The sequence below is a fragment of the Balaenoptera physalus genome, assembly GCF_965194825.1.
Source record: "Balaenoptera physalus genome assembly, chromosome: 13".
In the NCBI taxonomy this organism is placed as follows: domain Eukaryota; kingdom Metazoa; phylum Chordata; class Mammalia; order Artiodactyla; family Balaenopteridae; genus Balaenoptera; species Balaenoptera physalus.
Genome location: NC_138892.1, coordinates 58,743,929 through 58,763,103, shown reverse-complemented (window position 1 = coordinate 58,763,103; position 19,175 = coordinate 58,743,929). Strand labels below are relative to the sequence as shown.

The 19,175-nt window shown below is 46.2% G+C and overlaps 1 protein-coding gene across 4 annotated transcripts; it reads right to left on the bottom strand.

The window, feature by feature from the left end:
- Positions 1–62: 62 nt before the first annotated feature.
- B4GALNT1 (beta-1,4-N-acetyl-galactosaminyltransferase 1) lies at positions 63–13,954 on the bottom strand. 4 transcript variants are annotated; one of them, XM_082421231.1, is made up of 12 exons: positions 7,389–13,954; positions 6,842–7,272; positions 5,732–6,637; positions 5,028–5,192; positions 4,785–4,891; positions 4,277–4,317; positions 3,949–4,129; positions 2,850–2,948; positions 2,510–2,700; positions 1,897–2,037; positions 1,408–1,648; positions 63–775 (listed from the first exon to the last, which is right to left on the bottom strand). In XM_082421231.1, the coding sequence occupies exons 3-12, from the start codon at positions 5,947–5,949 to the stop codon at positions 558–560; spliced, it is 1,602 nt and encodes a 533-aa protein (XP_082277357.1). In that variant the 5' UTR covers positions 5,950–6,637; positions 6,842–7,272; positions 7,389–13,954; the 3' UTR covers positions 63–557. The 4 variants fall into 4 exon arrangements, with proteins under 4 accessions (XP_082277357.1, XP_082277359.1, XP_082277360.1 ...); XM_082421233.1 differs by having other exon boundaries at positions 5,732–5,950; positions 6,544–6,637; positions 6,842–13,953; XM_082421234.1 differs by lacking the exons at positions 6,842–7,272; positions 7,389–13,954 and having other exon boundaries at positions 5,732–5,950; positions 6,544–6,821.
- Positions 13,955–19,175: the final 5,221 nt, after the last annotated feature.

Below are 19,175 nucleotides of genomic sequence, written 5' to 3'. Positions count from 1 at the left end.
CACACAGACCCTTGGTGCCCCGTTCCTCCATGCGCACAGCATTGCAGAGACACAACTGAAAATGGCTTTCACCTGTATGTTCACTGGTCCCCACACCAGCTCCCGTCACCAGTTCTCTCCATGGGGTGGGGCTGCAGTCGCTGCACAGAGTCCTGGATCCAGGGATGAGAGGGAGGCCCAGCCCTGGGAATATATACTGGGGGCTTCCCCACCCCCTTGGTCCCCAGGAGATGAGAGGAGAGTGTTTCCGCTTTAGGTTTTTAGAGTCCCCATGGGCTCTTTGGCACTTGGAAAGCAACCCCCCACTTCCTGCCCTATGGGAAGGGGGTGGGGGGAGGACTTGGCACTGGCTGTGGGATGAGTTATGGCTCCATCATGCCCCTGGGCACTCGCAGAAAGGAGGAATGTCACCAGGACAAGCCCCTATTTGGGATCAAGTTCTGAAGGAGATTGGGGACAGTCAGTGGAGTGGTCACTGGCTGGTGGGTTTGCTAGATATTCCTGGCAGGGGCAAGGAGGTAGGCCCAGCCTGACAGTTGGAAGGCCCTGAGTGGCCGTCACTCTGAGGTCATGCACTGGAGCCGGTGTTTGAAGAAGAGCAGGCGGTGTTTGGCCACCTGACTTTCATCCAGTGATCCCGGGTAACGGTATCGAGCGTAAGTCTCTGCGCTAGCATCCCTTGATGTCCAAGGCAACTTCAACTTGGATGCATGATCCACAACAACGTCTGAGCAGGAGCCCACCCGAAGAGTACCAAGTCCATCCAGGAAGAATTCTGGGGGTGGAGGAAAGGCGAGTACACAATGAAGGGTCTTGAGGATACAGAGGCCCCACCATTAAAGGAGAACTGAGATTTGGGATATGCTGGGTGCATATAGCAAAGACCCCATTTCTAAGGACCTTGGGCACGTAAATCAACCCTTTTGAGTCTTAGTTTTACTCTTGTATAAAATGGAGTCAATATCCTTACCTTGTGCTTTGAAAACTGATCCTCCGCCCCACCCCCCGCCCCGCCCTGCCCCGCCCCCAACACACACACACACGCAGAGGTTCAATAAATGCCGAATGGGCTGCTCCGAGGTGGTCTGAACCAGGGGATACGGCTGGGAGCGAGATAAAGGTGCAGGTGACAGTGGTGGGGAAGTTCAAGACGGACCCAGCAGTTGTACTGGCTGGGGAGGTTTAAATGATGTTCGGGGCTGGGAGGGTGGAAGCTCTCTCTCTTGCCCGGGCACAGGTCTTGGTAAATCTTCGTAGAACTGCTCTAGGGGCCCCAGTAGCAGCCGTGGGCTCCGCGGGGGTGGTCGGGGAGTAGTACCCAGGGCCCTTGGCGCCTTACTGCACCGAGCCCAGCCCAGCGCCCCGCGGGCTCCCTGCCGGGCCCGGCCAGGAGGGGGCGCCACTCACCCAGGTGCGCCACGCGGCTGAGGCGCGGGTCAAAGCCGACCTCGCGCACCTTGTCAGTGCGCGCCAGGAAGAAGTTGACCACGCCGTCGGTGACCACGCACCCTGGGAAGCCGACGAGCTCGTGGTGGAAGCCGCGCTTCTGCCGGAGGCAGTTCCCGCGGCCTGGCGCGCCGGGCTCCACGCTCAGCAGCTGCCGGTAGGTGGTGGCGAAGCCGGAGATCTCGCGCACCGCGCCCCCCACCTGCCGGGGCGGGAGGACGGCTGCAGGCGGGGCGCGGACCGGAAGGGGATCCTCTCCCCCCCGGGCGGCTCTCCTGCCCCGTCCTCTCCCGCTTCTCCGCTGCAGGACCCAGATAGTGCCTCAGGCTCCGCTTCGTCGTCCCCTCCCGTCCCAGGGCTGGCTGCCCTCAGTCGGGTCTACCGGCCGGCCGCGGCCTCAGTCGGCCGAAGGCCCTCCTCCCATCCTACATCTCAAGGCCCCTCCCCTACCAGGTCCAGCGGCGTCCGCTCCAGCACGTCCACAAGCCTCTCCAGTCGTGTCCGCGCCGTGAAGACGAAGTCGTCGTCCACCCACAGCACGTACTTGGTGGTTACTTGGGATACGGCCAGGTTCCGGCCTGCGAACCAGCCCTGGGGAAGGGTAAGTACGGTTGGCAATGCTGTCGAGATAGCACGTAGCCCTCTGCCACCTTTCCTCCTCACTCCTGACCCCTCTCAACAGCCTATGCCCCTCTCCAAACTTTCGAGTGCTTACGAATGGCCGGGAGCTAGATAAAAAATGCATTTCCCACTTGTGCGAGGCGCTGAGTCAGTGTTCTGGGGGAGGGTATTGGAATGCATTTAATTACTGAGTTCATTCATTCATCAACTATTTATTGAGTCCCCCAGTAGGTGCTAAGCACCATTCTAAGAATGCAGCGCTAATAAGACACACGATTCCTGCTCCCGTGGAGTTTACATTCCAGAAATCCTCATGGTTAACAGGCGCCTCAGTGATTCTGAGGCAGGTAATCTTGGAATCACTATTCTGGAGACTGCAGACTGAGGGTGCGCCCCCTCCCGGTGCCCTGTGGCGCACAGTTCAGCCTCGCTGGCCGCGCACCTTGCCAAAAGGCATGAGATAGTGCTCGATGTGGGGACCTCTAACACTCTCTGGCTTGTCGCTGTCGTCGGCGATTACCACTGTGACTGTCGGGTAGAAGCGGCGGATGCTGGCGATGAGTGCCCGTAGCCGATTGTAACGAAGGAAGGTCTTAGTGGCAATGGTGACCAGAGCGCTGATGTTGTACTGGGCTGGGAGAGAGGGGCAGGGTTAGGTGCAGAGGAGAGTAGGGAGTGAGGAGCAGGAAGACATCTCCCAGGAATGTCTCCCAACTTGTCGCCCTCTCCCAACTTGCTCCCCATCAGGGCTGGATCTATGTCCCTGAGCACACCAGTCTCACCTCCCAGGGGTGGAGACCCAGGTGGGTACAGCTGAGGGCTGGGTGGGTGTCTTATGCGTATGGTGAAGGCAACTTCGTGTCCCTCGGTGGAGAACCGGACTGGGAAGAAAGGACATGAGATGTGGCCCCTAGGGCTTGGACAACATTGTCTTTTCAGTAAATCAGTATTTAAGCGCCTACTCTGTGTAGCACTTTTCTAGGCCCTGTTAGACAAGAATGCAAGGTTCTTATCCCCATGGAACTTACATTTTAATGGGTGGGAGAAAGATGATAAAAGAGTTCATTAGAAGCTAACTTTTATTGAGCATTTACTATGTGCCAGGCACTTTTAAAATTACCTTAAATATATGAACTCACTTAATCCTCACAGTAGCCCTATTAAGTAGATTCCTACTACAGAAAAAGAAGGCACAGAGAAGTTAACATGTCCATAATTACCCAACTATTAAGCAACAAACCTGGGATAGGAACCTAGTCAGTCTGGTTCCAGGCTAAGTAAATAAGAAAATTCAGATACAGATAAGTATTGAATAGAAAATAAGACAAGTAATGTGATAGTGAAGAGGAGCCATTTGAGCTGAGATCCAAATGATAGGAAGGAGCCAGCTATGCAAAAATCTGCGGGAAGAGCATTCTAGGCAGAGGGAACAGCAAGTGCAAAGGCTCCAAACTGGGAGTAGGTTTGGTATAGAAGCTTTGGAGAGAAGCAGGAGGGCTGTGTTATGACCCTTTTGCTAGAGGAGAAATGGGGGCTCTGGGAGATAAAGCCCTTTGCCCTCTAGTAAGTGGTGGGCTGGGAATAGAGCTTGAGTCTTCTGGCTCCTGGGGCAGGTCACTTCCTGGGGCCCCCATGGTTGGCCTGAAGGGGGGACACACCCAAGGCTCGGGTTTCCCTCTGGCCTGCTCCAGCCCCAGATGAACAAAGGCCCCTTCTCTCCCTCCCTGGCCCTGCTGGCCCAGCTGAAATGCCCATTGTGTAGCTGGGCAGCGCTGGCCATCGCCCGAGTGTCTCCCACACCCTCTGCCACTTGCTCGCTCCTGCCTTTCTGGGTTCCCTGTGTTCACCCAGCCTGTTACTACCTCCACCTGGGCCTCGCACCTATGTCTGCTGTGTTTGCCTGGTAGCTTCGGCTGCTATAAGTGACCAGTTGCAGCTGCCGATTGAGTTGGTCCAGCCCTGGGCTGGCGAGGGTGAGATCTGGCTGCCCCTCTCCAGTGAGAGTCACTCCAGTCACTTCCCCTGCCACGTCCCAGGTGCCCAAGGAGGCAGTCAGGTTCACCTGGGAGAGGGGATTGGAGAGTGCAGGGTGAGGCCCTAGACCCACCTCTTGCCTCCCTGGTTCCTCCATCCCTCCTTTGGCAGCCTTGTTGCCCTCCCAGCATCCTTAATGCCCACCTGGCCTCCTCGCCCTCCTGTTTCTTCTCACCTGGTATACCTCCTGACCAGAAGTGGCCTGCAGGCTCAGTCCTGGGAGGAAGGAGAGGGGATCAAAATCACAGACAATCTGGAATTCCTCATTTTCTCTCCCCTCTTTCACCACACACAGCACAGAGTTTCTCATGCATCCCTCTTGTTGAGGCCACAGCAGGGCACATTGCGTGGCATAGCCCAGAGTAACTGATTTTTTACTCCTTCCCATCAAAGCAGTAGCTCTTCTGTGACCTGCCCTACCTGTCCACCTAACTTCGGCCAGTCAGCAAGAATAGACCCTTCTCCCCAAACCTCTCCAGTCACTGTCTTCTACAATTCCTGACAACCTTAGAGTCCCTTCTGTCCCCATCTCCCACCTCATGAGCCCTCCCTGACCTCAAGTCTCCCTTTCATCAGAAGTCCCCCACCTCCCATTCCAATCTTCCCTCATTCTTCCTCACCCAACCTGGGCTCTGCCAGCCCCCACTGTGGCTTAGGTCATCCCCTAGGACCGTTCTCCCCACCTGGCACCAAGATGCTCCTGAGGGGCTGGACCTCCACACCCTGCAGGGGGTACTGTAGTGGGGAGTTGGCAGGGGCTATGAGCAGCTGGTCAGCAGCAGACTGGCTCCTGGCAGTGAAGGAGGGGGAGGACAGAGGAGCAGTCAGGGGGAGACAGGCTCTCCCTCCTGCCACACCCACCCTCCAGGCTTCCCACTGCTCTCCCCCTACAGAGTCATGCCCTCCCTTCCCACTGGTACTGGTACCTTGAAAGGAAGGCCTGGAACTCCTGCTCCCTCAAGGCAGACGCAGCCCTCAGCTCCTCAGAGTCAAAGGCCTTGGTGAAGTCAATGGCTTGGACCTGCCTCTGGAAGGGGAGGTGAAGGCTCCCCCCACTGGATTCACAACTGCAATTGTTTGTGGACAGCAGCCTGGAGCCGGGAGGAAGGGTCCTCAGAGCCCAGCCATGCAGCTCACTCATCCCACAGAACATTTACACAGGACCCACATCTTGGCCTTTCAACCCTGTCCATCCAAAATCTGTCCCCTTAAACACTGCTCTTCAAATAGTCCCCAGGAGGAGGAACCACCAAAGGGATGACCCATCCCCAAAATCTGGATTTTACAGAGGTGTAGAATAGGGCCAATTGCTAGGTGTTCAGAGTTGCCTACACGCCATTAGGACCCCACCTGGACTGTCCTTTCACAGGGAATCACCAGGACTCAGAAAGTCAGGGCCCTCCCCTGACTGCACACCCGCCCTTCCCCATACCATGACAAGGTTCTTGGAGGACAGATTTGTCCCCCCCAGCCAGCACAAGACTCAGTAGCCCCCTCCACCTCCCACTTCACCCCTCCGCAACCAGTCGGGGGGAACCCAGGCATCAGAGCTCAGCAGTGGAGGAAACAAAAGCTTCCCACGCCGCCCCCCAGCGAGTGCCATGCCGGTACCACGACTCCTTGCACTCACCCCACCACTTGCTCCTTGATCCTGACTGGGATGTGTGCGTACCGAGGCTCGGGGGCAAGACCTGGCAATTCTGGCCTGGGGTTGCCCTGCAGGGGCGTCCACAGCGCAAGAGGTGCCTGGAGGCCCGGTGCGACCCGGGTGCTCGCGTACAGGAGCCCCAGCGAGGCGCAGGCCAGCAGCAGGACCAGCACACAGAGGGCCCGGCGGCCCAGCCGCATCCTGGGTGGGCGGTAGGGGTGGGAGAGTGAGAAAGGTGGGCAGCGAAGGCGTGGGTTGGGGCCCCCGCGCTTCCAGAGGCTCCTGCCGGCCACCCGGGGCTCTCCACATCTCGCGCGCCAGGATTTGCATAGCGAATCGGTACCCCTGTCCCCCTCCCCTCACTCCCCGGGCCTCGGGTCTCCCGGCCTCCTTTCTTCTCTCCCTCTCCCGCATCTCGCTTTCCTCTCACGCCCGAGGCCGGGCATCTTGAAGCAAGAGACCGTTGGAGGTAGTGGTTTCGATGCGGCGGCTCATAAGTAGAAGAGCACCATTTTATTAGAATGGCTGATGTTCCCGAGCCCGCCACCTCCCCTGGCCCGCGCATCCCCCAACCCCTCAGTCCGAGCATCACCTGGCCCCGGCTGGGCTGCAGAGGGCAGCGCCACACCTTGCCTGTCATGAAAAATGCAGAATCACGCCCGCGCTACTGGGTGGCCCCGGCGGAGGTGACCCCGTGAGTGGCCTCGAGAAGCCGTGCGGGGGGGACAAGGTGGACCAGCGTGCGCGCCTGCTCCCGCCTCCGGCTCGGCCCCTTATCCCGCCCGGGCACTGACCTGTCTAACGCTCTGAGGCCGCCGCAAGATTTCGGTCCGGGCTGCGCCAGGCTCTCAGCTCCGGCCTGGGGGTCCTCATGGGGCTGGAGGCGGCCTGATGGGGGAGTCGGGTGTGAGGCTGAGAGTGAGGGGAACCTCCTGCCTCCCGAGCGCGCCCGACCCCTCCCGCCTTCGGACTCTCCGGGCTTTGTAGACCAAGGCGCTGGGGTGGTTCTGGGCGTTTCCTGCGGGGGTGGGGATCGGAGTCGAGAAACCGCCGCACCCCAGTCCCAGAAACAAATCCGGGGCTCCCCGGTACCCTGTTCCACTTGCTGCGCCGGGAGAGGTCGGGCCGCCGCCCGGCTCTTCAGTTCGCGGTGTCGCGCGGCTCAGCTCCCGGGCTGGTTGCGGCGGAGGATCCGGCTACTCGCGGGGAAGGCGAGCGCTGGGGCGCCTTCTGGTGGACGCCGAGGACATTGCGGGGGCGCGAAGCCCGCGCCGAGCGCAGGTCCTTCTCTCCACGACCCCCTCCCCCTCCAGCCCTTCGCCTCCGAACCCTGGCGTCTCCCCCGCCTGCCCCCGATCCCAGTCACTCTATTCCCTATTCGTTCGGAGCCGCCCTCTCATCTAGACTGTAGGCAAGGACAGGAGACAAGGGCTTTGGGAAGAGTTGGGGCGGAGGCGCCCTGTAACCCCATTTCGAGGAAGATTTGGGTATTTAGGGTGAGATAAAGGAAGACAGACAAGACTCTGGAAAATAAAAAAATGCCTGGCTAAGAAAGAGTTTCACAGCCTCCCTCCCATCCTCGCCTCCCCCGCCCCCCAATCCCCAACCCCAGTTATCTAACGAACACTCAGTGATGTACCAAACACTCAGCGATTCAAGGGCCTGCTTCTTCTGACTGCTCCTTGTTGCAGATTTGCGGGAGGAAAGAAACCCCAAACAGTGGCTAGATTGGTTGTAGTTCTGCGTGCAAGCTGCAGACCTGTAGACTCCCTTCTTTGTAGCTGGATTCTTGACGCTGCCGTTAAGTTCCGTGGTTCCACGGTTCTAATAAAAGATGTCACGATTTAATAGGGAAAAAAGATATAATAAGAAATGTAAAACAATGAAAATGTGGGGACGGGGAGAGGGAAGGATGGATTATTGGGTGAATTGTGTACAAAGAAATGACTAATCAGCTGGGGGAAAAGTGGGATTCTCACCCTCTTTACACCAAAATAAATTCCAGATCTATCAAGTATTTTAGTATTAAAAGTGAAACCACAAAGAGCAGTAAAATAATTCATGGAGTTTGTTTTGTTTTTTACAGTCTTGGAGTGGGGAAGAGATCTCTAAGCAAGATATAAAAGGAAATATTAATACATATTAATATTAATATAAAAAACGAGTGAAAAAATTTCTATAAACAAACTTGAGAGGTGACAAACTGTGAAAAAGTATTTGCAACATGTAAGACAGATAAAGGTATGCTTTTCTTAAGAGCTCTAAAACATCAGTGAGAAAAAGTGGGGACTTCCCTGGCTGTCCAGTGGTTGAGACTTCACCTTCCAGTGCAGGGGTGCAGGTTCAATCCCTGGTCAGGGAGCTAAAATCCCACATGCCTTAGGCCAAAAAACCAAAACATAAAACAGAAGCAGTATTGTAACACATTCAATCAAGACTTTAAAAATGGTCCACATCAAAAAAAAAAAAATCTTAAAAAAAAAAAGAAAAGAAAAAATGATCAACTACCGCCAAATGAACAAAAATTGTGATTAGGCAGTTGACAGAAAAAGTGAAAATGGCTTTTCAAATATATGAAATTATACTTGACCTTATTCATAATAAATAAAATGCAAATTAGAATAACAATGAAATGGTTTTTTGATTACCAAGTTAGTAAAGGTCAAAGAGCTTGCTAGCACATTGAGTTGTCAAGTATTTGGAGAAACAGTCACTACCATACATTGTTGTGAGTGTAAACTGACACAGCTTAGAGCAATTGGCCAATCTATTAACACTTAAAATATTAATCATTTAAATTTTAAATATTAGTAAGTTAAAATTTTAAAGACATGGTTCAGTCAGACAATGGGACACTGGGTTAATCTATATCTATTGATACTGGATGATATCCAAAGCTGTTAAGAAAAATAAACAAGGTACAGAACAGCATATATAGTTGGCTCCTGAGTGTGGGTTTTAGCTTCTGGGTTTGTCCAAAATCTGGAAATGAAGTGCTGCCGTAATAAAAACCTAAAAATGTGGGAAAGACTTTGGAACTGGGTCTTGGGTAGCAGCAGGGAGAAATTTGAGGAGTGTTAGTGAGAGACCTAAGAATGTTGAAGAGCATGTTAGTAGAAGCCTCATGTCCTTTAAGGAGGCTGCTGATAAAGAGAAGTGAGGAAAGTAGGGAAATTGAAGGAAAGGGGGGTCCTTGTTATTGATACATTTAGCAACATTGTCACCAGCAGTGAAGTGGAAAGTAGAAACTATACTAATGAATTGGGGATCTCATTGAGGAGATTTCCAAGCAGAATGTTGAAAGTGCCATCTGGTTTCTTCTTGTTGCTTTTTTTTTTTTTAAATAAATTTATTTATTTATTTTTGGCTGCATTGGTTCTTCGTTGCTGCGCGCGGGCTTTTCTCTAGTTGCGGCGAGCGGGGGCTTCTCTTGTTGCAGAGCACAGGCTCTAGGCGCCTGGGCTTCAGTAGTTGTGGCATGCAGGCTCAGTAGTTGTGGCGCACGGGCTTAGTTGCCCCGCGGCATGTGGAATCTTCCCGCACCAGGGCTCGAACCCATCTCCCCTGCATTGTCAGGCGGATTCTTAACCATTGCACCACCAGGGAAGTCCCCTTTTTTTTTTTTTTCTTTAAATATTTATCTATTTATTTATGCTCTGGGTCTTAGTTGCAGCATGTGGCTTGTAGTTGCGGCATGCGGACTCTTAGTTGCGACATGCATGCCGGATCTAGTTCCCCAACCAGGGATCGAACCCAGGCCCCCTGCATTGGGAGTGTGGAGTCTTACCCACTGGAGCACGAGGGAAGTCCCTCTTTTTGTTGCTTATAGTAAAACATGAAAAGAAAGAGATAAGCTAAAGGAAGGAATGAGAACAAAAAGGATCTGGGGATTGTTGGGTTTGAAAATTCCTAGCCTCTCCACGGACAAATGAGGCTAATATTTAAAAAATGGCTTCCAGGCAAAGATCATATCTAAGGAATGCTCAAGAAAACATGGTCTGAAAATGAAGCCAAGGAGGTGAACATAAATTCTTTGTTAAGAAAGAGTTAAGGCAGTGCCTCAGAGAATAGTTCAGTTTAGCAATAGGACTCTCAGTGATCAAAGAAGAAGCTCAAGGAAGAGAAAGGTTTATCTAATAATATTTGTGAATATGGCTTTCATTTGATGTAGTTAATCTCAATAAGATTCACAGGAGACCTATGAAGATTTTAAGAGAACTGTATCTGCAGAATTTTATTGGTGATAGAATGATTCTCTCTCATCATTCTGATAAATATTTGCTGTTTTAAGTCCCCCAAGTTTGGAGTAATGTATTACATAACAATAGATAACTAATACTGAATATTATACAGTTGACCTTGAACAATGAGAGGGTTATGGGCACCAACCCTCAAGTCGAAAATCCATGTAGGGACTTCCCTGGTGGTCCGGTGGTTAAGACTCCACATTTCCACTGCAGGGGGCGCAGTTTAGATCCCTGGCTGGGGAACTGGTCAGAGAACTACGATCCCGCATGCCGTGAAGTGCAGCCAAAAAAAGAAAAGAAAAGAAAATCCGTAGTCAGCTCTCCATACCTGGGGTTCTGCATTCACGGATTCAACCACCCATGGATCATGTAGTACTGTACTATGTATTTAGTGGAAAAAAAAAATCCTCATATAAGTGGACCCGCACAGTTCAAACATGTGTTGCTCAAGGGTCAGCTGTATAGACTGAGAAGAAATGGTCTGCAACTATACATGATAACTCATAATGCTGAAAGAAAAAAAGCCAAACACAGAAGATTACATTCTGTTAGATTCTTTTTATTAAAGTAGAATACATGCAAAATTTATCTGTGATGTTTATAGTCAGGATCATGATTATCTTTGAGGGGTGGAGTAGTAACTAGAAGGGAACAAAAAGAATCTGGGTGCTAGATGGTAAATGTTAAATTTCCCAAAGTTGATAACTGTGGTTACCTAAGAAAATATCTTTGTCCTTAGAAAACATACTCTGAAGTATTAAGAGATAAAGTGGCATGATGTATGTAATTTACTTTCAAATGGCTTGGGAAAAGAAATAATAAATAATACAGTGTGTATGTGTTGTATATATATGTGCATGTGATATATACAATATGTAATTTATATGTCATTAATTTAATAATTATTAACGATTATGAACTATATAAAATTATATATAGAAAATGGTAAAACAAATGAAAAAGAAACAAATGATAAAACAAATTTTGACAAAATGTCAAAAATTGGTGAAGCTGGTTAAAAGATATGTGGGATTGGATTGGATGAAAGTGGTCAAATAAAAAATTTTTTAAAGAGAGAAAAAAGGATATGTGGGAATACTCTGTATGTATTCTCCAAATTCCTAAGTTTGAAATTGTTTCAAAGTAATTTAAAAAGAAAAAATTTAAAAAGAAAAAAATTTCGCTCCTCTACTGCTTTAGTTGAAAGTGAGCATCTATTTAGTAATTTAGCGATGGTGCTGAGAAATTGTTTCAGCATATTTCTGTCACACTTATAAAAATGGACAAGTAAAAATTTTAATAATGAAATAATGATAATTTAAATATTCTAATATAACTTCATATTATTTTTTGTATCTCAGCATTTCATTCTTTGATGGTGATATTTAGTTTCAGCTAAATACTGATTTTATCACTCTGTATACACACACACACACACACACACACACACACACATTCTTTTTGCTGAACCATTTGTGTTAGTTGTGACTTTTTACTCCTATATTCCTAAATACTTCAGTATCTATCTCCTAACAACAAAGATATTCTCCTAAATAAACAACATGATTGTCAAACTCAGGAGATTTATCACTGATAAAAAACCATTATCTAATACACAGTCCATATTAAATTTCTCCAGTTGTCCCAATGATGTCATTTATAGCTTTTAAAAGAATTTCAATCAAGGAGTGCTTATTGTATTTCTTTATCATGTCCCTGTAATTTCCTTATCTTTGAGGATATTAACCATACTTATTTAAAACATTTTTTGAGTTGCTCTATTATTTGCATTTACATAGAGTGATTTCTCCTGTTTACTGAGCTTGTTGACCATCTGTCATGGTGGTACTTTTCATGATGAGCTTTGAAATTTTTGTTTGCTAGCCTGTCTTTTGTGAGCGTCTCGTTCTCACATGTGTGTCTTTGTCAGGGTTTGTTGTAGATGAGGTGTTCATTGTTCGGCATCAGGTGGCTTACAATGTGGTTCTGGGATTGGTTTTTGCATGGGTGATAGTGCCTTCCATAGGGCATTTTTGGGGCTAAGAACGACTGGTGAAGCTACTGGCAGTTGGTAGGCGGGTGTTAGCTAAGCTAAATGAATAGAACAAACCTTGGCAACAAAGACTTGCCAATACAAACTCAGTCGAAAACGCTGCTTTAGGCAGAACGTGTAGGAAACAGCTCTCAGCCTCCAGAATCACAGTTGTTGTTATCAGCAAAACTGTGGTCACAATAACAACAAGCTTCTCAAAACAGGAAGCTGCTTATTGCAGAACCCCTTGGCCTCTACCACAAGTCACATCAGGTGAAGTGGACACTTTCTACTGGAGGTCATCCCTCCTCCCCCAGTTTAAGGCCTAGTTCAACTTAGGTTTCTTAGGCATGCATTTAACTGATAAAGGAACGTCTAGCTGCAAGGGATTTGGGGAAATGTAGTTTTTAGTACTCCAGTTTCTGCCGCAGAGCCAGATACATTAGAAAAAGGTGCTAAATATGCCAGTCCACTTCAGAGTTGTAGGTTTCCCTCTCTCCCCCTGCATCCCTCACTACTAAGTGGTTTTGTGACCATCTCCCCAGTCCAGAACCAGAGTCGATGTGGAACACGCAGGGATCCAGTCGGGGGTGATGTTGCTGATCCCGTCCCTAGCCAGTTGGGGGTCTAGTTTATTCAGCATGGTAGCCTGGAGGGCTGGCTAGCCTAGTCCTCTCTGCTCTTTGCAGTCACTCCAGGCAAGCAGCTTTTAACTGATAGAGCCCAGTCAGGGGTCACAACATCATACAGCCACCTGTCATGCAGCGGATCGTCTAGGGAACTCTCCAAAGGAACTTGTTCCAGGCGGCTAATACCGGCCCTGTGGTTTCAGCCTCCAGCCATCATACTTGCATTTCCAGTTCAAGGAGATGCTTATTTTGGTTTTGGTTTTTGTTTTATCATGGGTTGCCTTTTAAATATGCATTTGGAATACATTATCTGTCTGTTATTTTATCTGTTTGGAGTGAAGGGAAGATTTTCTCTAGAATTCGCTCAATCCTTTTGATGGAAAGTGACCTTATAAAACTTGTCTACTTATAAACTTTTTTTTTTTTTTAAGCAGAGAAAGGATTATACTATACTCACTGAACCACACACTACTTTTTTTCACGACACATATCTCTTGTAGGTCTTTTTATAAGAGCACATGAAAATATATCTCATTTTTAAAGTTGACTGCATATTATTTATTATGTTATATGAATATATCATAAGTTATTTAGACAGTCCTGATCGACACCTTGTTTCCTTTACAAATAGGGATGCAATAAACATACTAGGTGAACTTCCGTGAATATGTCTGCTCTATTTAAACCAAATGCCAGTTATTATATGTGAGAGTGCTCTTTAACTTAGATTTTTTTTTATTTGTATTTTTTTAACATCTTTATTGGGGTATAATTGCTTTACAATGTTGTGTTAGTTTCTGCTGTATAACAAAGTGAATCAGCTATACATATACATATATCCCCATACCCCTTCCCTCTTGCGTCTGCCTCCCACCCTCCCTATCCCACCCCTCTAGGTGGTCACAAAGCACCGAGCTGATCTCCCTGTGCTATGCAGCTGCTTCCCACTAGCTATCTCTTTTACATTTGGTAGTGTATATATGTCAATGCTACTCTCTCACTTCGTCCCAGCTTACCCTTTCCCCTCCCCGTGTCCTCAAGGCCATTCTCTATGTCTGTGTCTTTATTCCTGTCCTGCCCCTAGGTTCATCAGAACCCTTTTTTTTTTAGATTCCATATATATGTGTTAGCATACGGTATTTGTTTTTCTCTTTCTGACTTACTTCACTCAGTATGACAGACTCTAGGTCCATCCACCTCACTACAAATAACTCAATTTCATTTCTTTTCATGGCCGAGTAATATTCCATTGTATATATGTGCCACATCTTCTTTATCCATTCTTCTGTCGGTGGACACTTAGGTTTCTTCCATGTCCTGGCTATTGTAAATAGTGCTGCAGCTTTTTGAATTATGGTTTTCTCAGGGTATATGCCCAGTAGTGGGATTGCTGGGTCGTATGGTAGTTCTATTTGTAGTTTTTTAAGGAACCTCCATACTGTTCTCCATAGTGGCTGTATCAATTTACATTCCCACCAACAGTGCAAGAGGGTTCCCTTTTCTCCACATCCTCTCCAGCATTTATTGTTTGTAGATTTTTTGATGATGCCCATTCTGACTGGTGTGAGGTTTCAATTTAGATTTTTGACTTGGGTTATGGCAAAGAGCCCATCCGAAACTGTCAATCTGAAGAGGCAACCAAGAAAAGTGTGAGCCACTTACTGCTTGCCATACACACATTTATTCTCATTTGGCAGATTAATGAACAATCAGCAATATGATCAGTTAAATAGCAATGAGAGCTGACAAAGGCCCTGTGCTACTGAATCCACAGAAATGCGTCTGGCCGGGGGCATGAGGTGGGCTCTGAGGAGCTCTGGTTCTTTATGTCTCATCACAGAAAGAATTCAGTGAGAGGCAAAGTGATTGATAAGAAGTAACTTATTAGAATAGGACACTTGTCTGCTGTGTATATTTATGAATGTTAATGAATAAAAACTGCTTGGATGGTATACCTTAACTACTTCATGAGGTTTTTTTGAAGCGTGCAGGAGTTTTAGCGACCTTGTTATTTAAAAAATTAAATACAAGGAGTAAAACTTAAACAAAAATAAAAGCCCAAAGCTTTCCCAAACATTACTCAATGGTTATGCAGCAAAAGCGTTACTTGACAAAGTAGCTTTTGAATAATGTCTGACTGATTCACCTTACTTTGCGTGCCTCTACGCACAAGCCAGCTCTGCAGTGGAACCTGGGGTCGGAGCTGGTGTCATGCTCTGCCCTGTGTGACTGTCCTGTGGCCCTGTTAGTCATCTTACCATGCAGAGCTCAGCCTGTCTAACTCATCCATAGAAGATACACCAGCAAAGCTGCTGTGAGAATCTGCTGCAGGCGTCTGAGTGCCCTAAAAACAAATCCTGTTCTATTTTTTTAAGTTTTTACTTTTTGTGGTTGTTTAAATTTTTTTCAGTTGTTAAATATGTTTTATTCAGGTGTAGATGAATTTCATTTATTCACTGTTCAACAAAGTTAAAATTTAAAAAAAAGAGTAGGATGCTTGTGAGGCTTACAAGTGGGCAGGCAAGGGAGTGTGTGCTGCCCTGAGTACTTAGTGGGTTACATTTTTATAATCAAAGGAAAAGAGGGGAGAGGGTGAAGACCACCTTCTTCTTTGTTCTTTGAGTCTTCCATGATTAACTTCTCCCTCATGTCGGGCCCATCCAGGACTGTCATGGTGCTATGGAAAAATTGTTTCAGGTCTCAGTATAATGAGGGTTTTTACTTGGAAAAGTCACCTTTCCCTAAATTATTGTTTTTCATGTGCACAGAGAGCATGTCCTAGGGGTCATCATTGGGCAGGGTGTAGGCCTTATTTTTCCACTATTGTTTTATTGTCTTCAGGCATAACTCATGCCTCCATTGCATGATTTTGTAAGTTTGCTTTGTTTTGTTGTTAGGCAAGCCTGTTATGATTGCTGTTAGTATGGGACATTTTCACTTTTTTTGTGCTAATATTATGATATTGTATTGCTGATATTTTCTTGGCACTTTTGCCATTTTCTTTTTCTTTTTTCTTTTTTTATCAGTTGACTCACTTTCTTTCTGTTTTCCTTCCTTCCTTCTAGTTTTACTGAGATATATTTGACATACAGCTCTGTATAAGTTTAAAGTGTACAGCATAATGATTTGACCTACACACCTCATGAAATGATGATCACAATAAGTTTAGTGAACATCCATCATCTCATATAGACAAAATGAAAGAAAAAATTAAAAAATATATTTTCCTTGTGATGAGAGCTCTCAGAATTTGCTCTCTTAACAACTTTCATATATAACCTACAGCAGTGTTCATTATATTTATCATGTTGTACATTACATCCCTAGTACTTATTTATCTTACAACTGGAAGTTTGTACTTTTGACCACCTCCATTCAATTCTCTCTCCCTCCAGGTCCCTCTTCTGGTAACCACAAATCTGACCTCTTTTTCTATGAGTTTGTCTGTTTGAAGTGTAATTGACCTACAACATTATGTTAGTTCCTGGTGCACAACACAGTGATTCAACATTTCTATACATTACAAAATGATCACCATGATAAGTCTGTCACCATACAAAGATAGTACATTATTATTGACTATATTCCCCACACTGCACATTTCACCAACCATGATTCATTTATTTATTATTTTTAAAAAATCTTTATTTATTTGGCTGTGCTGGGTCTTAGTTTTGGCACGTGGGATCTTCACTGTTGTGTGCAGGATCTTCGTTGTGGCACATGGGATCTTAGCTGCGGCATGCAGGTTCTAGTTCCCTGACCAGGGGGTGAACCTGGGCCCCTGTATTGGAAGCGTGGAGTCTTAACCGCTGAACCAGAGGGGAAGTCCAATAACTCATTTATTTTGTAACTGGAAGTTTGTACCTCTTAATCTTCCTCATCTATTTTTTTCATCCCCCTAACACCACCCCTCCCCCAGCAACCACCTGTTTATTCTCTGTATCTATGATTCTGTTTCTCTTTTGTTATGTTTGTTCCTTTGTTTTCTTTTTTAGATTCCACATATAAGTGAAACCATACAGTATTTGTCTTTCTCTGAATTATTTCACTTAGCATAATACCCTCTAGGTCCATCGTGTTGTCACAAATGGCAAGATTTCATTCTTTTTATGGCTGGGTAATATTCCATCATATGTATATGTCACATCTTCTTTATCCATCCATCTATTAATGGGCACTTAGGTTGCTTCCATATCTTAGCTATTGTAAATAATGCTGCAATAAACATAGGGGTACATGTTTCTTTTCGATTTAGTGTTTCTGTTTTCTTCGGATAAATACCCAGGAGTGGAATAGCTGGATTGTATGGTAGTTCTATTTTTAACTTTTTGAAGAATCTCCATACTGTATTCCATACTGTTTTCCATAGTAGCTGCACCAATTTACATTCCCACCAACAATGCACGAGGCTTCCCTTTTTTCCACATCCTCACCAACACTTATTATTTCTTGTCTCTTTGATAACAGCCATTCTGACAGGTGTGAGGTGATATCTCATTGTGGTTTTGATTTGCATTTTTTTGACAGTTAGTGATGTTGAGCATCTTTTCATGGGCTGGTTGGTCATCTGTATGTCTTCTTTGAAAAAAATGTCTATTCAGGTCTTCTGCTCATTTTTTAATTGGGTTGTTTGCTTTTTTTGCTATTGAATTGTATGAGTTCTTTGTATGTTTCTGATATTAACCCCTTATCAGATCTGTTGTTTACAAATGTCTTCTCCCATTCAGTAGGCGGCCTTTCATTTGTTGATAGTTTGCTGTGCACAAGCTTTGTAGATTGATGTAGTCCCATTTTAAAATTTTTGCTTTTGTTTCCCTTGCTTGAGGAGATATAGCCAAAAAAATATTGCTAAGACATGTCAAAGAGTGAACTATGTTATCTTCTAGGAGTGTTATGGTTTCAGGTCTTACATTTAAGTTTTTAATCTATTTTGAGTTTATTTTTGTGTATGGTGTGAGAAAATAGTCTGGTTTGATTCCTTTGCATGTAACTGTCCAGTTTTCCTAACACCATTTATTGAAGAGGCTGCCTTTTCCCCATTGTAGAGTCTCACCTTTTTTGTCATAGATTAATTGACCATATATGTATGGGTTCATTGCTGGGCTATCTATTTTGTTGCATTGATCTATGTGTCTGCTTTTGTGCCAATACTATACTGTTTTGATTACTGTAGCTTTGTAGTATAGTTTGAAACCAGAGAGCATACCTTTAGTTTTGTTCTTCTTTCTCAAGACGGTTTTGGCTATTCAGGGTCTTTTGTGTTTCCATACAAATTTTAGAATTATTTGTTCTAGCTCTGTGAAAAATGCCATTGGTATTTCGATAAGGATTGCATTAAATGTGTAGATTGCCTTAGGTAGTATGATCATTTTAATAACAATGTTAATTTTTCCAGTCCATGAGCACAGTATATCTTTCCATTTGTTTGTGTCATCTTCAGTTTCTTTCATCAGTGCCTTATAGTTTTCTGAGTACAGGTCTTTTACCTCCTTAGTTAGATTTATTCCTAGGTATTTAAAATTATTTATTTATTTATTTATTTATTTATTTATTTAGGCTGTGTTGGTTCTTTGTTGCTGCGCATGGCTTTCTCTAGTTGTGTCGAGTGGGTGCTACTCTTCATTGTGGTGTGTGGGCTTCTCAGTGCAGTGGCTTCTCTTGTGGAGCACAGGCTCTAGGCACGTGGGCTTCAGTAGTTGCAGCATGCAGGCTCAGTAGTTGCAGCACACGGGCCCTAGAGCACACAGGCTTCAGTAGTTGCAGTGTGTGGGCTCAGTAGTTGCGGCACGTGGGCTCTGGGGCACACGGGCTTCAGTAGTTGTGGCGCGTGGGCTCAGTAGTTGTGGCTCGTGGGCTGTAGAGTGCAGGCGTAGTTGTGGCGCACGGGCTTAGTTGCTCCATGGCATGTGGGATCTTCCCAGACCAGGGATCGAACCTGTGTCCCCTGCATTGGCAGGTGTGTTCTTAACCACTGCGCCCCCAAGGAAGTCCTGCTCCTAGGTATTTTCCAATGCAGTTGTAAATGGGATTGTTAATTAATTTCTCTTTCTGATAGTTCGTTGGTAGTGTATAGAAATGCAACAGATCTTTGTATATTAATTATGTATCCTGCAAATTTACTGAATTCATTGATGAGTTTTAATAGTTTTTGGTGGTGTCTTTAGGACTTTCTGTATATGGTATCATGTCAGCTGCACAGTTACAGTTTTATTTCTTCCTTTCCAATTTGGATGCCTTGGGCTTGTCATAGCAAGCCTTTATTATGTTAAGGTATGTTCCTTCTACACCCACTTTGTTCTTTTTTATTATAAAGAAATATACACACATATATACAAACTATAGTTTAAAGAAGAATGACAAAACTGACCCCTGTGTACCCACCATTTGGTTTAAGCAATAAAACATTACTTGTTCCATTAAAGCAGTCATTCTCAAAGTATGGTCTGTGTACCCCTGCGAGTCCCCAAGACCCTTTGTGGGGAGTCCATGAGGTCAAGGCTGTTTTCATAATACAC